Source organism: Pholcus phalangioides, unplaced genomic scaffold, assembly GCF_987345545.1.
Source record: "Pholcus phalangioides strain wild (caught in Gottingen) unplaced genomic scaffold, Ppha-v1.0 ptg000003l_1, whole genome shotgun sequence".
NCBI classification, from domain to species: domain Eukaryota; kingdom Metazoa; phylum Arthropoda; class Arachnida; order Araneae; family Pholcidae; genus Pholcus; species Pholcus phalangioides.
This window is the reverse complement of record NW_028301596.1, coordinates 40,804,084-40,829,422: the sequence shown is the minus strand read 5'-3', so window position 1 is coordinate 40,829,422 and position 25,339 is coordinate 40,804,084. Positions and strand designations below refer to the sequence as shown.

Genomic DNA, 25,339 nt, shown 5'->3' with positions numbered 1-25,339 from the left:
CTAAATATTGCAAACGTTTCAAAGACAGCAATTGGGCACTAATGCATTCCTCTTGTGGTTCTAACCACTTCACAACCGCCTCAAGGCAGTGAATTTGCAGACTGGAACGCTTTCGGTTATCCGATGTTTCGGTTGATTCACAGAGGTCTGTTCAGATAGACGATAACCAAGCGGTTTCATCTGAAAAAAATTGAATTCAAACTTTCAAAATAGAACAAAGCATTCCGAGTCCCTTTTGCTCAAATATGAGATTTGTTCAACCAAATTACAAAGAAAACGACCAAAACGACGAATCGTGCACGTTTCTTCATACTATACTCCAGTGGTTCTCAAACTTTTGTCATCCGCGTCTCCCTCTCCCTATTCATGGTTCATCTGCGGCTCTCCAGAATAGTTTATTGGATATTGTGCATTCGCAAAAGAACCATTCTAAAGTACAAATAGGCACATGCATCAATATCAACATTCCTAGGAGCCACGACGCATACTTTGAGAAACACTGCTGTACTCTGTATTGCCTATTCGAACCATCCAATGTGAATTATTTTTAATAGCATTGCAATATGAATTGCCAACGGGTTTTTTTTTTCTTTAATGCATATAAAGTTTCAAAATTGACCTGAAATTTATCAAAACACCTCCAATATAGTTAATTTCCTATGCAGGAAAAAATGGAAAAATGTGTCGACCCAAGACCAAGCCCACGGGACAACCACCGGGACCGACAAGTTCAGGTCAGTGAAATAGGCAATATATATATTTTACAGATATCTATCTGTATGCATACTTCAAAGGCATTCACTACTGTGTACCGTTCACACAATCATTCATTCAGACTAGGTAACTCCCAGCAGATACCATGGAATGATTCCGATCCGTTCGATTCTGTTTAGGATGGTCTCGTTACTTGATCGTTTAGAGTATGCATAAGAATTTCCAGAATATTTTAAAATATTTGACTCTGACTACATTTAAATGACTCCACGGCGGAGTCATTTACTGCTTCAAAGTTTTAACAGGTCAGCTCTCGCTGTCACTATGACATTGTTAGACTAGAGTGCATTTGGGCGCAGTTTTATTGGAGAGACCTGTCATTGCAATCTCATTTCCGTTGGTCAGCATTATAATTGCTTCTCGCGGTATAATTGTGTCAATGGTCTTTCTGAGTAGATTCATCAATATTTGGGCTGCCATGCCTATTGAGTCCCATGTGTTTTTTACGTTATGGAATAAAAGCTGACAGAGTGTTGGATGAAGGATGAAATCGTGATTTGCCACTTTCAACTTCTTCAGTATACATTTCTGAATTAGTGATAGCACGGCTGAACCAATTCGAAATAAAAAGGAGGCTCTGAACCTGGATATGACATGGACTACGTGCAAGTATGATTTCCCAAACACATTGAATAATCTCCTTCCGCTTAATTAAGATTACAATTTTTCACAATCGCGTAAGGGTCTCTCAAATTCAAAAGTATCAAGTTTGATTAGACGTATACCAGCCACAAACCATTTTCAATGAGAATTTTCAATTGACACTCACGGCTGAGAATGCGGCATTCAATTAGTTATCATTTGTTGACTTTCAGTAATAAATTAAAGTAAATGTCATTGCTACAATCAAAATAGAATTTCTCCTAGTAGAAGACTTTTGTACATAGGTTAAACCAAAAAAAATTGGAGTACAGAAAAATAAACAGGAGAGAAAAAAAGGCAGGTTCTAACAAAGGCTGTTTCGGGATTTTACGTGAATAGCTGTAGGTATCATTTTAATCAACAGCGACTTTTATTTTTATGAATTAGGAAAGTTTAATCCCGAAATTTTAATTCAAAGAATCAATAAAATGTCTTTAATCAGCCCTTATTAATCTCACCCCTTATTAGATTAATCCAGCCCTTATTAATCAGCCCTTTATTTGACTTAAGGCGTCATTTGTAAAATTCAGTGAAGGAGGAAAAAAAATTTTACATATTGTGTAAAAATGCTCAAATATGCAAAATAACACTCCGAATTTTTTTTTCTTTAATGTTTTAAAATAACTGAAAATCACGCTTAAAACTGAATTGTGTAAAATCATGTAACAAAATCATAAAAATCCCATTACCTTAGACCTCAGCATTCCTCTCTTACCGGTTTTAACAAATATAGTTTTGTTTCACAATAGGTAACAGGAATAACGGATTGAAAGCCTTCAGATTAGGAGGAGGAAATGGTACTCATCTCATCCCAAATCTCATAAGAAAAAGTTAGTTCACACTGCCCCTCTGTTCCCGAATTAACAGGAGGGAATGATAAGCCTTTTGTGGAAGCGTTACTATGACATTCATTGCAATCAGTCACATTAGGAATTATTTTCTGCCCTTACCCCCCCCCCCCCCCCACCCAAATACTTATGACTATGGCTAAGGCTTGCAATCAACGCCATTTTAAAAAATTAGTTGTTGCTTATACTAAAACTCTTCCGTTTACTAACTACCACATACATATCTCAGAATCAGTAAAAGAAAGACAAGCAGACTCAACGGGATGACGAAACTATGGCCTTATTCAAAAACATGGAAGAATATACAAATGTTGAGGCCTTGTTATCTACTTGACCTTCGACAGAATCGATTTACAGCCATCATTAGGGGAGGAGAGGAATACAGAAGGAGAATCTTGAGGGACCACCAGGCAACCTTGAGAGCAAGGCTATTCAGTGGGGCTTGGACAAAAATCTTTTTCCGCTGAAATTTAAACTCGTACTCGAAAAATTTCGCCACCTGGCAGTCGAGTTGTTAGGGGCCGTTCAAGTATTACGTAAGCAAATTTTTAGCAATTTTTGACCCCCCTCCTCCCTTGCCCGCAAAACGTCGAACCCCCCCCCCCTTGTCAGCAAAATTTCGTCATCAGTTCTGCCCCTCTGAATCCTAACGCATATTGGTGGGATCAGAGACGTACACAGGGGGGGGGGGCACAGGGGGTCTCGTGCTCCCTCCCACGATCACAAAATTTATTTTTTTAATGCAAAAAAAATCATTTTTTTAATTGAAATTTCGGAAGAAAATACCTTTGTTATATACCTATATGTTATTATAATCAATTTCTGTTCTCAGGCTATGAACTCAAAATTTATCTTTAATATAGTCATTGCGACCCACCCTCTAAGCCATATAATGATAAATCGCATAAATCCCTTGGCCCGCGGACCAAATATGGCCCTGGGGGTTATCTGATACGGCCTGTCCTCTTCAAACCTAATTTTGTAAAAATTAACTAGCGGCACATTTACAGATCGCTTAAGTGTCCCGTAGTGCAATTCCAGAACATATCAGTGGCCCGTGGCATATTTTCAGATCACTTAAATTACCCGGGACACAGTTCCAGAACACTTAAGCGATCCGTGACAAATTTAGAGATCCCCTGACCGACATGTGACATAGTTTTAGAGCACTTAAATGGCCCCCAGTGCGGTTGTACATCACTCAAGTTACCCGCGGCACATTCTCAGATTATTCAAGTGATGCGTGGCACAGTTCCAGATCACTTAAGCAGCCCGGACACATTTCCAGATCACTTGGATCCGTGAAACATTTAGAGATCACTAAAGTGGATCTATCTGACACTTATCAATGGGAGTGTTGTTACTTCAAGTGCCCGCAAACTATCGAAAGGTTTTTCTCGTGTTTGGGGCACCGAGTAAGATGCCATTAAAAATATTTCATATTTTCATAAAGGGTGATGGATGATGTAAGCATTATCCAAACCCCCCCCCCTTACCCCTTGCCATCAAAAGTCAGAAAATCGGGATCCCCTCCCCCATCGATGCTAACGTAATACTTGAACGGCCCCTTACGCAGTTTGTTCGCAAATATTTTACATGAGTTTCCCATCTGAGGTTATGATCGATGTGAATACCTAGGTATCCTTTCCGAAGATAACTTACAAGTAGAAATATTTTGGCAATTATTATCATAGAATACCAGATTATGGTAAAAGTATATATTAGCTATAGAAGAGAGAAGTACAGGAACTTAGTTTTTCTTACGTTTATTTACAAATCGTTTTACAATGTATCTTATAAAAAATTTAACTGATTTTTTTTCTCTAATTATGCCAATAAAGATGATGGTTCAGGACAAGACAACAGTGGACAGACTTCAGGAGGCGGACAGGGTGCGTATGAGCATTGCATAATGAATAGAGTCATTCGTTTGACTCCAATTTTTACAAAACTACGATTTAATATGTCATTTTGTTCAAACAATATATTTCTCCTGTCATTCGTGATATTATATTTTACAGATGGTGATAATAGCGGCAGTTCTGGAGGTAATAAAGCGCATTTATTATTATTATTACTTGATTTTATTTAATAATATAGTTTGATGTTTTTTAAATCTCTAAATCTTTTATAGTTCGTGTGCACAAAATTCATTGCCATCATTTTAAATGTCATTAGCGTGGGTGGGCGTGCTGTAAATTGTTTTTTCAAAAAATGTTTTGTGTTCATATCTGATTTTATACATGGCATTTTACTTCGATGTAGGAAACATGGACGACATTATGGCATACTACAAAAAATTTTGGAGTTCATACCAAAACAGTGAGGTAAACTGTTACATCCTGGTTTCGTCTTTAATCCCATTTATAAATTACGCCAAATATTCGAATAGAAATTGAGGAAAAATATCTATTAGATAAGCCATCAACGTTCTAAATCAAAAGTAAATTTCCCTTCGAAATTTTAATTTAAAAAACTCTGGTAACCATTCAATTTCGCCTTTGAACTGCTATTAAATATTCTTGGAAAAATAATTTATTAATCCATAAAGCATGAAAAGAGAGGCAATAGTAAATTTTACAATATAAATCTCAACGTATAGGCATGTGACTTTAAAACGCTTGCTGATAAGCAATGCTGATGGTTAAATTTTCTCTCTCTGTGTTATTAGATTATATCTAATAAAACAAATTAATGTTGATCGATTTTTTTCTTCGGGTATTTTGCACATTTTTAAACCTTGAAAAATATTTAAAAGCTGTCCCTGTAATCGAAGGGTAAAAATAGAAAAGTAAGACCTAAAGCCTTCCTCCTCAGAGATCCAAAAAAAAAAAAATTTTATGAGAATTTTGTCAATATTCATTGAATTGATTTACTTCTGACCACAATCACTTAGAGAGCTTAAGACATCACCCCAACGACAAATTAGTCTCTCTCTTTTATGGATTCAAAACCTTCCCAGACTTTGTTATAAGCTTTTCAAACTCAAACGTAGCACTTCCTCTTTGTGGAAGAAAGTTGGCATCAAGGTGAGTACTAGTGCCCCCGCCCCCAACCGTGTATGCACTTCCCTTAAACATTCATTTGGAGAATTTCCAACGAATTTGTACGTACCGGAACGTGTGGTGTGAGTATATGTTAGGCGTGCCAGAGTGGCATGGTGGTAAGATGCTCGTCTACCATCGTGAAGGTTGTCGTCAGGGTCCCGGGTTCGAACCCAAGAGAGGATATAGATAAGATATTTTCCCTAGCGAACTCGAGGCCACCACCGATAGACAGCGCCTTCACTTCCAACCCATCTCACTAATGGCAGTAAATTGCAATATAGCGATATGGCCGGAGTTGGTGTTTGGTGAAGTAGTATATGTTGTCAGTTATGTTTGTTTTCTGATCTTACTGCTGCTACCATCTGGTTTTCATATTTTGAAGTGAGGAAGGCAGATGCCAGAGCTTTCCTGTTGTGTAAGTATCGCGTTGATGGTCTGCCTGCTCTTTGCGGAGAGAGGGAGACTGACTCACAGAACTAAATGTTCATAATATACATAGAGAAACAACGTGAGTAAACCTAAAATACGATGAGAACGCAAGACGCGTTTCGGAACTATATCAAGTTCCTTTTTCAGTAGCTAAGAAAAATACAAAGATAGCGAAAAGGCAAATAATCGATATAGCGGACGTTACTCGACGTTCAAGACAAAGATTCGAAAAAAATAGTTCATATATATTCGTTGTGTCTGTAACGAGACGGACAAATCGTATCCGGTACTGTATTCACTTGCTTGTGTGACGAAGTAAATATTCTGTTCATTGAATTTGCTTTAGGTTTGTTATCAAGCTGAAGATATTGATCTGATATCTCGAGAATCGAAATTTAAATTATGAAAGCTGATGAACTGATTCTGTAAAAATGCATGCAAGCGAGACTATAGATCAAGATTCAAATCTCACAAAGTAACGCAAAGTATTTAGTACAAGGCATAAACGTGAATCAACGAGAAAAGTCCTTCAAAAATTCTGTCCTTCCAAATTTCCTATGGATGGAAAGCATGGAAATCGGTGAGACTGCGTCCGATCAGCTTTTTCCAGACTTGGTGTTATGGTGTGTTCTTTCGTACCATCAAGTTACCTAACTAAAGATTCTTCTTTTCATAGTACGTAAAACTAGTGGAAAAGGGACAAGGGTGACCTGACGATTTGTAGACCGCAAACAAGTGATTTAGCATCAGTGGACGTTTTCAGAAAATGCCGGTCACACAAACTTCATCTTAATTTTCCATCGCACTTTGGAGAGGGAAAGCTACTTGAAGGAAACATCTTTGAGGTGTTGCGAAAAGTTAGAAAAATAAACTGCATTCGTAACCATTGCAATGACATCAAGGTAACTACTAGTGCCACCTAACCGTGTATGCACTTCCCGTAAACGTTCACTTTTGTAACTTTTGTAAACATTAGGGTGCACAGCTAACTGGGCGTATGGTATTGTTCCAGATATTTCTCACAAGTCCTTGAAATAAGCAGAGGATGGAAACACTTTGCAAGACATTGCTAATTTATTTACAGAACAGCAATTTTTACAGGTAGTGATACACGCTAACCAGATCAGAGTTCTCTTCTCTTACGTAAAATCCAACAACTCTCTCTCTCCCTTAATCCTCGTCGTGGTCCCTTATATGATTGATTCGGAGAAATTTCTAGTGAGTTCTACGTGGTTCCTGGAAAATGGCGCTACTGTCTGGAAGGGGGGGGGGATATTCTGGAATATTCTCCACCAATCCCACTTTTTTGCGATAAACAAAAACCGGTATCAACTGCCGTTGCCAACAGAAGATTGCGATATTTTTTGAGAGGTTCTTTACAGAAAGAATCACGCTATCTATATCATGTATAGGTTGTAACATATATATTGTTTCCCTTTCTTAGAATTGTTCGTCCCGACAATTCAGTCCTTAAGTCGATGGGTTGTAGTCACCGCTGTAAGAGGCCAGTCTGTTGAAGTGGACCACCTTCTATTTCGAGGATGGCGTCTTCTGGATACGAGCTACGACGTCGTTCAGTCTCTTCACGACTCTGTAGGGTCCTTCCCATGACGTCTGAAGTTTCGAGCACAGTCCTTTCTTACGCTTCAGTTTCCAGAGCCAGACGAGGTCTCCTTCCTTCAAGTCACGAGACGTGGCTTTCGCATCGTAGCGGTTCTTCATCTTCTCGGTGCCGATGTTCCTCGTCCCATAAGCACCTGCGATGACGAGAATTCAGAACTCTCATGAGCGGTTCTCGGTAACGGTCCCAAGACGTCCCTGGCGATTTCCTCGAATGGTGCTCCAACGGTGTGGTGTTGAAAAAGAGCTCGGGTGCGCTTCGGAGGATTTTTGCGAGCGGCACAGTCGTCGCAGTTCTTGCACCACTCTTCCACATCAGTCCTGGATTTGTCCCAACAGAATCGTTCACGGACCTTCTGGAGAGTCTTAATTGTGTCGAAATGTCCACCGGTCGAACTTTCGTGCAATTCTTTTAACACTTCTTTCACACGACTCCTGCAGCAGGACGTTTTGCCACCGGAACGTCTTTCCATCCTTCGACTCCCATTTGCGGTACAGCTCGCTATCTTTCATCTCCAGTGAGTCCCATAGGATCCATTACTTTTTTGTCGTCGGACTGTAAGAGACGACGTCTTTCCACGTTGGTTTATTCCAGGTGGATTCCTTCAAATCCATTATCGATCATATGTCGGGATCTTCTAGCTGGGCCTTCCGGGTGTTCTTGTTGCTGCAAGGATCATCACTTGAGATTTGAGATGTTATCTATCTCACTATAGGGTTTGCCGGCCCGTACTTCTCTTTTGGCTTGAGGCAACAACGAAGGTTCTGTGGACCCGGTCCTATCGTAAGGGCGTCGACATTTCTATGCGCTTTTTCTTCAGGAGGCTGGACATTTCTCTCCATGCCTTGATGAACTTTCTTTCCGCTTTCGGAATGACCATCATTCTTCTTGGAGGAAATTCGTCACGACCACACCTGAGTATGGTGATGTGTTCCCTCGGAGTGTGCAACTAGCATTCCGTAGAGAAGTCGTTGCTGGAATTTTTGAGCCATATCCATGCTGACGATGCTCACATTGGCTCCCGTGTCGATTACCATTTTACATGGGAGTCCATCAATTTCGCCTTTCACGTAGAGTCCATGCCCTCCACCATGCTACTGTGAAACGTGGTACACTCGGCATGGCATATTTCCCGTAACGGCAGCCATGACTGCGCTTGCGTTCCGCAGGTGGCTTTTTTCAAGCCTTTTCCAGCACAACCTTTACTTGTCTTTCCGGGTCCGACGATCGTTGGTGGCACTCTTCAGGAGATCTTTCAGCTCTCTGATGATGTTCGCCGTAAGGTCCTCCACAACGGCACCGCTGACCATTCGTCTGTCTATCTTCGAAGCTAGCTGGGCTGCTTCGAATTTCATAGCGTAGACAAGAGCACTTCTCACGTTCTTGTATTCGTCCAGACGTAACGCCTGCTGGATGTCCGGATATTTGACGGAGTCGACGAAGCACTGCAAGTCAGTCCATTTCTTTTGTATGGCAGGCAATCAGGATATGCCTGCTGGAAGAGCCTTTCAATGTCCATGGCCAGTTCTTGCAAGGTTTCTCTGGTCTTCTGCTGTCTGGTCTTCAGTTTCAGCCGGTGAAAGTCCTTGAGGTAATTTTCTTCGAACCTTAGGTCGAGTGCGCTCATCAAGACTTCGTAGCTGGATCGCTCCACGGTGGCGAGCGTCTGAAGCACTTCGGCGGCTTCTCATCGGAAAGCGGCGGCTAGTTGGAACGCCTTCAGAACACAGTCTCATCCGTTCACAGAGTCGATCATTTCAAACTGTGTCCTCAAGATCGACCACGATGTCCTTCCGTCGTATGTCGAGGGCTTGATGTTCAGCCGGTTGACGTCAGCTATGGCTGGCAGAACCTGGCGAGCGTCCGTGGGAAACGTAAGCTCTTTTATTTTATTTTCGAGCTCCACAGTATTTTTTTAGAGTTTATCGTCAACAGCATTCACCTGCCCAGTGATGGAATTCATCTGTTGTAAAAGTTCTTCTTTCACTCAAGCGGCCGCAGTGGTGAGATGTCATACTTCACTCTAGCTATGACAATGGCGATGGAATTGGTGACACCTTCCTTATCTAGAATATACCAATCTCATTGATTTTCATTATAAGTAATGATGCTGGAATACGAAGTAACTTGTCGTCCATATGGCCGCCACCTGCATTTCCTTCACACCCGTCAGTAGTCCCATAGGATCCATTACTTTTTTGTCGTCGGACTGTAAGAGACGACGTCTTTCCACGTTGGTTTATTCCAGGTGGATTCCTTCAAATCCATTATCGATCATATGTCGGGATCTTCTAGCTGGGCCTTCCGGGTGTTCTTGTTGCTGCAAGGATCATCACTTGAGATTTGAGATGTTATCTATCTCACTATAGGGTTTGCCGGCCCGTACTTCTCTTTTGGCTTGAGGCAACAACGAAGGTTCTGTGGACCCGGTCCTATCGTAAGGGCGTCGACATTTCTATGCGCTTTTTCTTCAGGAGGCTGGACATTTCTCTCCATGCCTTGATGAACTTTCTTTCCGCTTTCGGAATGACCATCATTCTTCTTGGAGGAAATTCGTCACGACCACACCTGAGTATGGTGATGTGTTCCCTCGGAGTGTGCAACTAGCATTCCGTAGAGAAGTCGTTGCTGGAATTTTTGAGCCATATCCATGCTGACGATGCTCACATTGGCTCCCGTGTCGATTACCATTTTACATGGGAGTCCATCAATTTCGCCTTTCACGTAGAGTCCATGCCCTCCACCATGCTACTGTGAAACGTGGTACACTCGGCATGGCATATTTCCCGTAACGGCAGCCATGACTGCGCTTGCGTTCCGCAGGTGGCTTTTTTCAAGCCTTTTCCAGCACAACCTTTACTTGTCTTTCCGGGTCCGACGATCGTTGGTGGCACTCTTCAGGAGATCTTTCAGCTCTCTGATGATGTTCGCCGTAAGGTCCTCCACAACGGCACCGCTGACCATTCGTCTGTCTATCTTCGAAGCTAGCTGGGCTGCTTCGAATTTCATAGCGTAGACAAGAGCACTTCTCACGTTCTTGTATTCGTCCAGACGTAACGCCTGCTGGATGTCCGGATATTTGACGGAGTCGACGAAGCACTGCAAGTCAGTCCATTTCTTTTGTATGGCAGGCAATCAGGATATGCCTGCTGGAAGAGCCTTTCAATGTCCATGGCCAGTTCTTGCAAGGTTTCTCTGGTCTTCTGCTGTCTGGTCTTCAGTTTCAGCCGGTGAAAGTCCTTGAGGTAATTTTCTTCGAACCTTAGGTCGAGTGCGCTCATCAAGACTTCGTAGCTGGATCGCTCCACGGTGGCGAGCGTCTGAAGCACTTCGGCGGCTTCTCATCGGAAAGCGGCGGCTAGTTGGAACGCCTTCAGAACACAGTCTCATCCGTTCACAGAGTCGATCATTTCAAACTGTGTCCTCAAGATCGACCACGATGTCCTTCCGTCGTATGTCGAGGGCTTGATGTTCAGCCGGTTGACGTCAGCTATGGCTGGCAGAACCTGGCGAGCGTCCGTGGGAAACGTAAGCTCTTTTATTTTATTTTCGAGCTCCACAGTATTTTTTTAGAGTTTATCGTCAACAGCATTCACCTGCCCAGTGATGGAATTCATCTGTTGTAAAAGTTCTTCTTTCACTCAAGCGGCCGCAGTGGTGAGATGTCATACTTCACTCTAGCTATGACAATGGCGATGGAATTGGTGACACCTTCCTTATCTAGAATATACCAATCTCATTGATTTTCATTATAAGTAATGATGCTGGAATACGAAGTAACTTGTCGTCCATATGGCCGCCACCTGCATTTCCTTCACACCCGTCAGTAGTCAATGTAACAGCCTATTGCGTGTCTTCTATCCGTGTCTTAGAGGGGCGCACTTAGGCTCCTAAACCATAATATTTAAGCACACTGTATAATTTATGAATGTTTTGTATATACACTTTAATAGTAATGTATGATGGTGGTTTGAAACCTTGAATATTCGTATGAGCTCATTATGGCATTTGTTTACAATATATGTGACGTACATGGTAATACTTATGTGTATCAACAGTTATTATAAAAAGGGAAATTTATATTATGTAAAACCTCCCTTATTGGTTCATAAGACCAATAAGGGACTTATGCTACTTGTTCCTACACGTAGATTACGGTCCAGGAATTGAATCTACTGCGGACGTCTAAAGTTCAAAAAGAGCTGCCTAGAATTCTTATCTTCCTAGCCAGCATTCTGGACTCGGGCAGTTTGCCAAACTGAAAGACTTCCGTCTGGGGGGCACGTAGCGATGCCATGTCACAGTGAACCGTTCACGCTTTACTTGAAAGGGAATGAATATTTCCCAAATCATTCCCTTGCGAAAATGGTCATTTCTAACATAATTTTGAGGATTAGTCAGGAATTCGTACGTCAAGCCATTAATGAGTATTTTTTCTGCGTTCATGTTAATTCAGATTATTATTTATTCTTAAGCATCTCGTGGAATTCTTGTTAAATCTCTGTAGGTTCATCTTCGATCTGCAATGGTAGGCTATAGTGTATTTTGCTATTATACGGTATTTGATGATGTACTGTATAACCTGTATGATATCTGCAATACTAAAATATTAGTTGAACACACTCTGTGCAGTGGGAACTTTCTTCAGAATACTGAATGCTAAAGACTGATTGTAACCCCTAAGCTTACACTGCTGAATTTTTACACGCTAATTTTTTACGCTAATGTAGAATTAATAAGAGTTGAATGATAATTGTTTATACATATATATTTTTTATGCAATTACAAGTTAAATTACAGCTTTTCCTACGCGATAAAATTCAAATAATTGGAAGAGTGTTGCACTACGGAGTTACTATCACAGTCTTTTCTAATGAATTTCGAAAATTTGATGAAATAACGGAATTCGCATTCTCACAGGCCATCAACTTTATTTCATGTGCATTCAACAAGTTATAAGATCGTATCTTGGATGGAGAAAAATATGAGTATAATCGTGTAGAATATGTTATTGGTGGATTTTCATTTGCATTGTAAATGTATATAACAATTTTCTTCGTGTTTTTTCTGTATTATTTTCGTTTGAATGAGATAATCGTATAGTTACGAAATTGCAGCAAGACGCACTTTTCAAGAAATTATTTTCAAAAACGAAACCAAGCACGATAAAATGTAAGCATCACAAAAGTGGTATAACTGTTAGCTTGTTTTTCATCATTTCTATCACGAGAGTTTTATAATACCCTTTCCAAATATTCTACTGGACACTGAGTTCGTTTTCAGCTTCATTAAGTTAGGATGTTTTTGGGGTGTTCATCTTCCTGGAAAATAGGAACAGGTGAATTATAATATGCATAAAAATACCAGGTGTTTCTTTTTTTTTATTCATAAATTGCCTGTTTTCATCATTTGCTTGGAAAATTTTGAATACTATGTACATCAAAATATTCGTATTATGTAAATAATTTCATTCTTGTTTGTACATTCATCTATACATAGGTTCTGTAACGTTAACAACTTCCGAACAAAGGAGGGAAGTAATAACATTTATAAAGAATCGAGCACAGAAGCAGTTCATTCTGGCGATCCGCCAAGGTTCGACTAGTATCGATAGTACAACTTTGGACGCAGTTTCAACACTTATACAATCGTGGCAAGGAAACCAGCTTTGCGAAGCTATCTTGGGAAAAGGCACCGTGGATGCTCTGATAAGCATCCTGCAAACGAAGCAGAGCCAACAGGACTTCACGATCGACAGCGATCTGACCTATTTCATCCTGTTCTTCTTATCCTTCGATTCAGAAGTGCAGCTTCAACAAAATGTACAAGACACATATGCACAACTGTTCGCGGCTATGAAGCAAGATTCGACGAAGATAAGGGGTAGCATCGCAATCAGTCTGGTCATACTGATCAATTCGGAGCTAAAAAAACAAACAGTAACTGTATCACAAGACTACTTGCGCATAACTCTGAAAGACCTGCAATCACAACTGCAGAAGCAGGGATACATCAATTTAGATGGCGCTCAAGCGTACACGCTCTTTTTCAGATTAGCGCTTTCTGCAGACCAGCAGCAGGAATTTATATATAGCCTTTGTCAACAACTATTTGCCACTTATCAGAGTGGTTCCGGAGTTATATCTGGATACGAATTCATCGCTTTAGTAGCCATCGTAGAATCAGAGCAGTATCATGACGTATTAATAAATTTGATAGGTCAAAGCAACTTCAACGCCATCCAGTCATTATGCAGATCAGGACTACAACAAGGATCTATTACGATAGATAAAAAAACTGCAGGACAGCTGGTGATAGTAGTGATAGCTTATATCTCGCAGTACTGTCCATCCCTTATGAATCGGTTACAGGGTAATATGTCGATGATACAACAAATAGAAGCTGGAGAAGCACTTGATGGAAACGGTGCTGGTGATGTGAGTGGAACCGTCGATGACGCATCTAAATCAACAGGAGATGGTGGAGACCTGGATATGAGCTCGATCCAAACTGGTCAATCCTCAGGTGGTTCAGGTAATTACAAACTATATCAAGATTAGGGGGAATTTTTTACTATACGTTCTCCAATTTAAAAAAAATCTAGGAAAACTATAGTTACGCATATCATAGTTACGTATATATCGTATTTTAATATATATAGTGTATACATTGTAATGCGCAACGTAAATAATTTCAGCACATATGTAATGTATACTTTATATACACGCACGTTTGGATATTCTAGTAAATTAAACAGATACATCGCATGGAAAAGACTATCAGAATCACTGAAATCACCATCACTGAAATTTTTGTTTCCTCGAAATTCTCGATGCGCAACAGCAAGCAAACCCTAATCAATCAATTCCTAGCCGCTGAATAAGGCATGTTAATATGAAAAAAAAACAATCTATTTGTACCACATTTTTTTGTATGTCTATGCACGTGTTAGAAAGTTATGTAAGCAACGTGGACTCTGAAGGAACTAATACAGTATTTTCTTATTTCTTTGAGGAAAAGTTGTTTGAAGAAACTTGTAAATTGCAGCTAAGAATTGTTACATTGATGTATCGCAATTCGACGAGAGGCCACCATGCACGTGTTTAGAGCGGTCTAGGGCCCCCGACCTCCTTATTTACAACCTGATCATTTTCGTATTTGTCTGCCCTCGCACATGCTTTTTGAAATTATAACTGAAAAAACATGACTTTTGGGGTACTTTAGGTTCCACGCCACGGCTTCCGATTTATTTATTTTTTTACTTATTTATTGTGGCTCGCACTTTTTTTTTATGTGTTAAATTTATACTAGTACATTTTACTTTTAATCTCGTATTCTAATACATATTGTCAAACTGTCGAAGTACCTGTCCTCCAGGTACACTAAAATAGGAGCTCCCGAACTCGTATAATCTGATTCTCTTCGTTATATGTCTGACCCTTAGCATATGTTTTTCATAATTGTATATCAATGCACATACTTGATTAGGAGTCCTTTGGGTTCCATGATAGGGACCCTGAGCTCAATTTTATTTATTTATTTTCTTCTGTAACTCAGAATTTTCTCCAGTGCGACCAAGCCCTCCGGGGCAATGTGCGTATATCTCGTAAGTCTGGTCGTGCTCGGTCCGTTCTGTTTTGTTCTGTATAGAGCGGTCTATAGTATCGTTTATTTATTATCGATTATCAGTTACTTCTCTTTATATCTAAAGAGTCTCTCCTATCTCTTAATTTTCAGTTCTGAATTTTCTAGAAATTGGAAATTGTGCATCCGCAGTTTTATATATCTTTTGATTAAGTTTGAGCACGGGGTCCAAAGAAAATTGATCAGACGTGGAAATCGTTGCAGTGAAAAATTTTAGAAAATTTGCAGTAATAGCTTAAGAAAAAGGCATTCGAGTGTGGTAAATTGATTATTTAACAGATTATATGTGTTACAGTGTGTTCTCAGGATGTGAAAGATTTTCAACAAAAGCAGATTTTCCATCGATGGACAGATGTAAAGGCTGGTCATCACCAGGTAATGAAAGATCCAGTTATTGAAGCAATGACTTTGAAGAAGGATAAATTAAATCGTTACATATTTAAAATTTTAGAAGAAAACTTGATGGGGAACCTCAGATCAAACTGAAAAATCTGAAGCAAGCCGAAGCCAGTCACACTAATTGGAGAGGTATCGCAGGCATCTTGATGTTCTGAAACAGTGCGAGAAACGGTTAGAGCAGATAAATAGACTTTACACAACTGCGATTTATCGCTATGGAAGGAATCACAATCATGATCTCGTAAAAATTCCTCTGAACGGATATCCAATGAATTAGTTAACGCTGGAATGTTTTGTGCGTAGATATGCGTGTTCCTGAAGTGTGTATGATGCCAGAGTTATGCTTGTTTCGTGTTCCAAATTGCTGCCACCTGTTTTTTATATTAAAATATATTGCCGAAAAGTTTGTGAAAGATTTCGAAGTATTTCATTAAGACGATTTGGTTGAAGCTTAAAATGTAATCGGTTCCTCAACCCCTGCTCAAGCAGAGAAGAATCGAGAAAAGCACGATGAGATGAAATCCGGCCTACATCTGAGCCTCGACAGATTATGGGTATTATGTTTGCAATAGTGTACATGCATTGTGTAATTTCATTTCTTGCGCAATATGGTAAAATACGTTAAGTAAGTTAGATAGTAGACTTCTCTCATTTTAAGAAGTTATAAGACTAATCGGAACGCTTGGAATCCGAATAGTCTCATTATACTAATTGAATCGCATATTATGTCGTTATGGAACATTAATATGTGATCGAAACGAAACAGAGACGTCAGAGATTGCAGTAGTTGAGGCTTCAAGCAAGAAACGAAGCATACAAATTGCCAGTGTCACACAGGACTCGCTACACCTGAATAAATGGCAATCTTACGAAATTAGAACAACAACAGTAGCTGCTCCACCCGAAAACCCTCATGTAAACTGGTGAGCAAAAAAACTCACCACCACTTTGGCTACACAACATAGATTTTTTCTTTGCAGACCACTCTTGCATTGAATTCGTGAAGACGAGGAAATAACTTTCAGAAATTAATTTTGCATTCTCTTGATTCTTTATCCGAAAATACTTGTGCTTGGATCAGTAGCAATGAGAAAACAACGGAAATTAGTAAAGTTCCATTTCAATTCATTCCATTCATTCCTAAGATTCCATTCACTCCGTGCCAGATAAGTAAAATAAAACGGGGAATTACTTCCGCAAATTAATTTAGCACATTCTCTTGATTCTGTATCATCGAAAGTACTTGTGCTTGGATCAGTAGTAATAAGGAAGCAATGTAAATTAGTAAAGTTAGATTCATCAGTTTCACCATTTTTGCTAAGTATTCACAATTTTTATTCCTCTTTTGAATACTCCACCTTCTTCGATCGTCCCTCTAATATAAATTTCTTGTGAAATGGCCCACCTAATATGGTTGACTAGAAGTGGTTCAGCTCGTGAATTACAGATGATACAGTCGTTATAACGAACTCCAAGAGACCGGAGAAATCACTTCGTTATAACGAAATTTTGTTATAAAGGAATTCCAGGCCTTTATATTTTTCCCATGTAAACTTATCTGGAGGATTAGCAAAAGTGTTCGTTAAAGCAAGATTTTCGCTGTAATGGTAATCGTTAAAACGGGATTCGACTGTATTCGACCCACGTTTATTGTAGGACTGTTCCTATAACCCAGGCTGTAGCTTTTGAAATATTTTTTCTTTTTGCTCTAATGATTTGCTGATTTATTGATTACTTTTTGTGTTCCATTTCTTCTTGAGAGACTCGTGAAGAGGAAGGTGTCTGGTCTATGTTAATATTAAAGAAAAATTAAAAATCCGTTCACTCCGTGTCAAATAAGTAAGAGAATACGGGGAATTAGTTTAAAGAATAAAAGCAATAAGTTTTAGTGAAACATTTTATTGAACTTCAATCGAAATACATCGTTGTTTAGTCAACTTTGATACTGAATTCGGGACACTAACAACGTGCTATCATTTTAGCACTGAATGTACAAAAAGTCATCAAATATAATTCGCAAAATCTTTAACGAATTTTTCCCCGGCCAATGGAAAGTTTGCGTTCAATAATAATGAACCAATACTGCCTAAAAACAATTCAATTTTTTTACGTTAAATTTAAAAAAATTTCTTCGCGTTCTAACTTATTTTAATAATAATGAAGATTTACACTTCTTTAGTTTATGTTTTTAACTATACTAAAGTCATCGTTAGGATTGAATGAATTTCAATTTAGTAATAGATCATTTCCTCATTTAGTTTTTTACTTAAACTCTATATTTGGCATATTTAGTTATGAATACTCACAACAAAAATAATTTTTCATGTGTTCATTCACAGAATTCTCAAGCTTCTTCAGCAGCAGCAGCGGCAGCAGGTAAACACATTTTTCCAGCTGATGTTTAATGATGTTAATATTTTAGAGATTCAAATATACAATATTTTTTAAAAGAAATTCCATTCAACTATGCTCTACTAGACTGCACTACTAGAGTCTTTGCAGATGACTGCGTAATTTACAATACCATTAATCAAGAGTCCGATCAAGAACTTCTTTAACATAATCTGGCTTCCATCTTTTACTGGTGTCTGTTATGACAATGAAAAACAACTGAAAATTAATGAGAGAAATATTACCAGAATTCATGAAAGTTCAAAATTTGTTAAAGTAACAGTTTCAAAATTAGTGAAAGCTTTCAATAATTTTGTCCTTTCCCCTCCCTGTTTGATTCGGGGCCCGCCAGCCACCATGGACTACTTCCATTAATTACGAAAATTAGACGTTTCATTAATAAGAGATATTTAATAGCAATTTTTAAATCAAAATTGGACCAATTCCAAATTCATCGTGAAGAAAGTTTGTTCCATTCACCAATGGTAAAGCTGCATTTAAAGCAGTCAGTAGAGGCACAAAATAGGTTTTATTTTATTGGGATTATCGAGTCTATTGGAGGTGTAGGATGGTTTTGGCTAGAATACCAGAAGTATCAAAGTTGAGATGACCATGGAAAATGTTATACATATAACAGACACCAGTAAGAGATGGAAGCCAGATTATGTTAAAGAAGTTCTTGATCGGACTCTTGATTAATGATACTGTAAATCACGCAGTCATCTGCAAAGACTCTAGTAGTGCAGTCTAGTAGAGCATAGTTTCCCAACCTTTTTTGTCCCATCGCCCCCTACAGAAATTTTTTTCTCCCATCGCCATAACCTGTAGAATCCTATGTTATACTCGTATCTTCTACCGCCCCCCTCAAACATTCCATCGCCCCACTGGGGGCGTTAACACCCACGTTGGGAATCACTGGTCTAGTGGGATTCTGGGAGGTCACTAATGTAAATTCAGAATAATAAAGGGGAGTGGACCGATCCCTTAGATAATTTTCACATCGGCCGTACAATATCGTGATGAAATGCAAAATGGGTATTCAAGTCGAAATTTATCCCCGTATCGGTGACACGACACCCCCGCCCCCCACCCCCACAATTGTTTTTCAAGGAATGAGAATTTCGAATAATTATCGGTTTATTGCTAAACTTTATTTTTTTTGAGTGAAATCTACATATGAATAAGTTGAACTATAATAGGAAATCTTATATGGGTCAGTATGATCTTGCTGAATCGTATGTCTGGCGCTGTAGTTAATTTCATCAATTACGTATATCATTTTTTTTTCCTCTAGGACAATAGAGAAAAGCTTCTCTATAGGAAATTAAATGGCAAACGACCATCATGGACTTTGATTATTTTTGGTATGAAAACAGGAAACAGACACACCCGAGTGCCTGCTTTTGTGTATGTGTGTGGTCTTATGATTACATGTATCGAATGTATTTCAATAAATATTCTTATCAGCATTGCATTCAAAGTTTTTGCTCGATTCCTTGCTTTTGGATCTTACTCAGTCTTTGTTTTTGAGAGTGTTGCGTCGAAATGATAATGGACTTCATCAGAAAAGATTCCATGCACTTTGAAATTGATGCTGTCTTTGTAACCTTTCTACACAAAACCTGTTAACGAAATATGATCCAACTTTCAGCATCACTTCCAGCTTCATATAATAATAATAATTTCTATTTACATGCAATGGTTGCAAACCATTGGCAAAAAGCAAAAGTTGACAACACGGAAAAACTAAACAGATATTATACTTGATGAATTCGAAGCTCCGAATACAGAATACAGCAGTACAAAAGTTACATATTTATGAAAAAAAAAGTAAAGATTCAGAATAAATTGTGTCAATATTCATTAATAATAATTAATCAATAATAATTAATCATAAATTGTGTCAATAATGAATTGTGTCAATATTCAAAAAAATCTCTAAATTTGATAATATTATTCAAGAAACAATAGATTTTTGAAATGTTAGTTTCTCCTTGTGTGAATCAGATAATTGAAAGTAAATATATTATCTTCGCAGCTGTAATCCGCTCGGAACCCCACCTGTTCCTCCGGTATTATTTCACGAACTCGTAACCAAGTGTTTAATCTTTTGTGCAAGATAGACGTAAAGAGCTTCAAGATCGTGGAGATCAAAGAAATTGGGCAAAAATTCTCTGGTCTAGAGGGGTATTCCTTTTTATGTATTGGAACAACAACAGCTTCCATCCAACACTCCGGCACGATAGAGCCATGGAAAACATTGTTAAAAATGTTGAGCAACACATCTCTAGCATCCGATGTCAAATGCATCAAAAATTCATTAGAGTCTAAATCCTTACCGTGAGCCTTCCCGCGTTTAACATTATCAATAGCTGTGTTCAATTCGGTAAGTGAGATATTAGTATGAAGGAGAGGGTCAATGTCTGGGTTAGTGTGAATTGCAAATTCTGTAGCAAATACTCAATCACCTCCAGAGAAAAATCTTAAGATTAATATTCTTATTTTTAGTTGTAATTATCATAATACAATTTATGAGTGGGAAAATAATTTCAATCTTTGACTTCAATAAAGAATAAAAATTCAAGTAGGCTTTGGGTAAAATACGGGAAAAACCGGGTGACTTTTGCCAAAAAGTTGGGACCGCCAAAAAAAAAGCAGAAAATACCGGTGCTGTCCCGGGAAGTACGTATGGTCACCGTCATTTTACCAAATAAATATTCCTACACAATTTCAGAAGTTTCTGTGCAGTACTTTTTTTTAATCTTCACGGATGAGCTCAAAAACTATGATTTGAGAGGTTCAAGCGTTCAAAGTGTTTATTCTTGTTCACGTTCGCACAGTAATTTATTATTTTTTATTTTATTTCCAAAAACTAAATTAACCCGATTGACACGAAATATTTTGCATTTGATTTCATTTGAATGAAATATTTTTTAGTCAAACGTTCGATTTAAAAGTTTTGGAAAATTTACATTTTGCATCGTGACTTTTGGATGTAATTCTGCGACACAGATGACTTGATTACAACAATCAGCTTGTTGAATGAAATCGATCACAGTTACAATGAACTTTAATGAAGCCTGACAAATACAATTTATTACAGATCATCCCCGTTAATCACCGTCAGCAGCGCGCTCTGTTTTTTTAATTGATATTATTTAATATTTTTAATTAAAAAATATGAAACAAGATGTGTAAGACAATTAACAAATTCAAAAGTTATTACTGTTCCACCTTGGGGCCGCCAACATTGCATAATTTTAACGGTCACCGTTATGGAGTCTGCGTTGAAAGGAAAAAGGACAGGGAAGATAAAAAACATTATGGGTGAGTCTCTTCGAAAAAACTCTTTCAGCGAAAATAAATACGCCTCCAGATTTCATTTAAACATTGTGGAAAATAACTGTCGACATAGGACTGTGATTGTGCCTGTGTGTCCCCTTCACAGGGCCGGATTGCTTAGGGCATCAAGAGAAAAGGCGCACCACAAGTGGACATGGTGATTGCTATTTCCAAGAAATAGAAAAAGTTCATAAGTATAATTATCTGGGTATAAGAATGCAACATGACCTTAAATGGAACTCACACTGTGATATTGTAATCAAAAAAATCAGAAAATATGCAATAATCATATATAAAATGAAGAAACTTAATCGGCGAAAATTTTTGAAAGACTTATTTTATTCATGGATAATTGACTCAAATACAACGCCACACAGGCAAAATGCCCAACGAGGTGGCTGAGAAAAAGATGCCCATAAAAATATGGATGTCATATATTTCTAAAAAAAATATAGCAACCCAATTAAAAATGCAATTAACACAAATTATAATCAGGACAGTACGAAAATACAGTGTGCCACACTATATCTTTAAGACAAAACTACTTATATTAGAATGATAAAATTTTCGCAAGTTTTTTCGAACTAAAATATAAAAAATAATGAATTACACAGTGCGAACGTGAGCAAGAGGAAACACTGAACGCGATTCTCTCAAATCGCAGTTTTTGAGCTCATCCGTTAAGGTTTAAAAATAAAAACTACTGCACCAAAAATTTTCTGAAATTTTGTAGGAATGTTTATATGACATGTGCTAGTAAAATAAACATCGAAACTTCGGTAGCTGATCATTTGTTAGAATTTTATGAATTTTAAATTTTAAAAAATTGTATATTGGTATTTTCAATTGTATAATTGAAAATTTCTAAATCTAAGGCTCATTAAACTCACGTGTCGATTAAACATTTCTGCAAAATTTCAGAATTTTCGGGAGCAGTCGTTTTTTTTAATTTCACGAATGAACTCAAAAACTGCAATCTGAGAAAATCGTAATAATACAAATACAAATACAACGCCACAACAGGCAAATTGCCCAACGAGGTGGCTGACTTAAGAACATCATGGATCCCCGAGCCATTTTTTGGAGGCCCTACCTACTACTGCTACACCACACATGCACCCCCCCCCCCAACGAACCCCTAGCGAATCGGTACATGCGGGAATGTGCGTGTAGTGCAACCTGACGTAAAGTTTGTTTCTGTGTAATGCTTGCTATTTGTAGTGCTGTCATCTGCCCCCAGTTTTTCTAACTATGAGTGAAGTGTTATGATTGAACGATTTATCGTTGTAGGACTGTTGCTCTCTGTGGCGAGACTTTTTAACGGGGAGATCGGCTCGCATTTGCGCCTTGAAGTTGGGAACCACAGAAAACCAACTTCAGCCGACCACCACTGTGGGGTTCGAACCCGGATCCTCGCATCATGAGTCCGGCACTATAACCACTCGACCACCATAAAAATTCGAAAAGTGCAATATACACCGAGAGAGAGAGAAAAAAACTGGTTTTCTCCCTTTTTCCGGATTTGCTCTTAGAGTTCATAGAATATTAACCACTTTACGACTAAATGACGTAATATTGCGTCCAAACGCTACTGGAATAAATTCAAGCAAGCGTTCACTCTGTTGTCTTTCCTCTCTCCCCTGATCATCCCGAAGCTTTGTTGCAACCTTACAATTTTTTTCCTTTTGATTTTTTGTATACCCTGATAGTGATTTTTCCATCACATATGATGTATCTTTGTTATAAGAGTGAAAGAAGAGGTAGGGTGAGGGTAAAAAGAAATCAAACTTTGTACTACATTATTTTTTATCACCTTATCTTTTATACTGTTTTACTCTTTTTTCATTTGTTTTTTTTTTCCTCTTCCCTTTTTCTAACGTGCGGTTAGGTTAGGACAAGGTTATTATATTTATTGGGAATTATATATAATCAAATAGAATAGGGAGTAAAGTGGAACTTCGGTTAACGAGCGTAATTCGTTCTGCGAATGTGCTCGTTATACAAATCGCTCGTTATTCGAATCAAACTCCCCCATAGGAAATAATGGAAACACGGATAATTCGTTCCACATAAAAATGACGAGAACGGCATATAATCAATAATACAATGCAATAATAATATTAATATTAATAATAATAATAATATATATATATATATATATATATATATATGTATTGGAAGAACCAATGAATTTTCAGAGATATTGACCTTGGCCCGCTCTTATTTGGGCTAGAAATCAGTGAACTTCATTCTTGCGGGGAGGGCGACTCAACATCATGGGTCCACAGGAAAAGTGCAGGGTCTCAAAAGCCCCATCGGCTCCCCCCCCCTCCCGGATACAGTAATTTATAATCTAAGGCCCCGTACTTGAATAGAAATACCTGTCTAGTATGCTATTCACGTATTGAAGCTCTCGAAAATTTTGACCAAATATCGTTATCGTGAGCACCTCCCTTCAAACTTGAGGCCCCACGGTGGGCCCACGTATTTAGATGGCACTGACAAAGTGTTCTGGTGTCACTCGTACTTGGCTGGAGAGAAGTAATAGCTTACATATTAATTGCATTCAGAAATTGTAGAACCAGATCTCATCATGTGTCCCCCCCCCACACCCATGGATATGAGGGCTCGGGCCCGCGGATTTAGATGGTCGTGGTTCTATGCTGTGCTGGATTCAGAAAGTATTAACATTTTCTCCCACCATAATTAACTTGAAATCTACCACCTCACTCTCTGAGGGCCCCTCTTCAGCAATTTTCGTGGTTCCCTTTCATCTGATTTTCATCTGTGCTCCTTCCTCCCTCCAGAATATCCCAGAGACGCTAGAGGGCAATATGGCACCATGTTAAGAACCACTGCAAACATGTTAATAGTATAAATCATTGATCTGGAATATTTGCTGCTACCTACCGAATGAAACTAATATAATTTTTCAATTGAAATTATTGAAAGGGTTCCAATTGGTGAACTATATTAAAAAAATAATATAACATGGCATAATAAAGTATTTTTTTTAAACAATAATATGTATTAAATTATCAAATTTGCTTCAAAATTTTAACGGTTGATGTATTTTTTCAGTTAAAATAACCTTAGTAAGCTTGCGAAGAAAAAAATGTCCTTGATGGACGACTGTCGTTGCTAGTTGATGCGAAGTACCGAGCACTAAGCTATCGTCTTCTTCGTCTTGGTTTCTCTACTTAGGTAGAGATATTGATCAGTCAATGGCAAAATAGTTGCTTAAAAACAACCACCAGTACATTTTTTTTTTTAAATTATATATAACCCTTTATATATAAAATATTCTCACCAATACAAAACAATATCGATATACTGTTAACAATTTTCAGGGGTTAAAACATCTTCTACCCCATCAGATTACACTTACTTTCAAAAATAAATCTCGTCGATTGCAAACATTCCCAATATCTACAATATTAAACAAATCAGTTTCACAAAGTGATTAACACAACATAAGTTTACAGCATATTTTGCAATATATTTCCATTTAGACAAAAAAAATGATATGTGTATATACATGAAAAACTCCAACAATGTCACCAAAACCATTCAATATGATTTCTAAACATTTGACAAATATATTTAAAAAATATATAATTATAAAATAGAAAAATAGAGTATAACGTTACAAATGGTCATCATAATTTACAGAACCTCAATACACTCCTCAAAATCATATTATGTAACTCTTGAACATTTGACAATTATATTAGATTAAAAAATCTATGCTTATTAGGTCACATAACAAATGGTTATATAATTCACATAACGTTCAGATCATATACCTTTCAATTAAAATTTAATTTCGTTTACATGAACTGATATATTACATGACTGTATTTACATGAACTAATCTCACTACACCAATGTTAAAAATGGAATTGACCGGTAGTGATTAACATTTCCATCATTTTACAAAAATTTGATGAAATTTATTTATAGTAATATTTATCTATACTATGCTGTGGTACATTATTAATAAAAATACAAGGTCTTTTTAATCATAACTTCAGTATGATTAACCATTATTACTTGTTCTACGACAATTAAAATTCCTTTCTAAAATTTGTAACCAAGATATTCTTTGGTCTTAGCTGTGATAATTTCTATTCAGCTGAGTAGTTTGATGCTGAGCTGATAATATCCACTTCTGAAGCCTCTTGCTTCTCAAAGTACTTTTT

General features: G+C 38.0%; 1 protein-coding gene across 11 annotated transcripts in view; it reads left to right on the top strand.

The window, feature by feature from the left end:
* Nucleotides 1–19,269, top strand: part of LOC149088609 (uncharacterized) — a 64,686-nt gene extending 45,417 nt beyond the window's left edge. For 4 of the 11 annotated variants that reach the window (XM_089248220.1, XM_089248225.1, XM_089248199.1 and 1 more), the window contains 6 exons: nt 666–734; nt 4,106–4,156; nt 4,286–4,312; nt 12,861–13,895; nt 17,744–17,780; nt 19,090–19,269. In XM_089248220.1, coding sequence (XP_089104346.1) covers nt 666–734; nt 4,106–4,156; nt 4,286–4,312; nt 12,861–13,895; nt 17,744–17,780; nt 19,090–19,123 — 1,253 coding nt within the window. In that variant the 3' untranslated portion in view covers nt 19,124–19,269. Of the gene's footprint in view, nt 1–665; nt 735–4,105; nt 4,157–4,285; nt 4,313–4,529; nt 4,592–12,860; nt 13,896–17,743; nt 17,781–19,089 lie in introns of all 11 variants that reach the window. The other 7 variants (XM_089248237.1, XM_089248230.1, XM_089248212.1 and 4 more) reach the window with 3 other exon arrangements.
* The last annotated feature ends 6,070 nt before the right edge of the window (nt 19,270–25,339 follow it).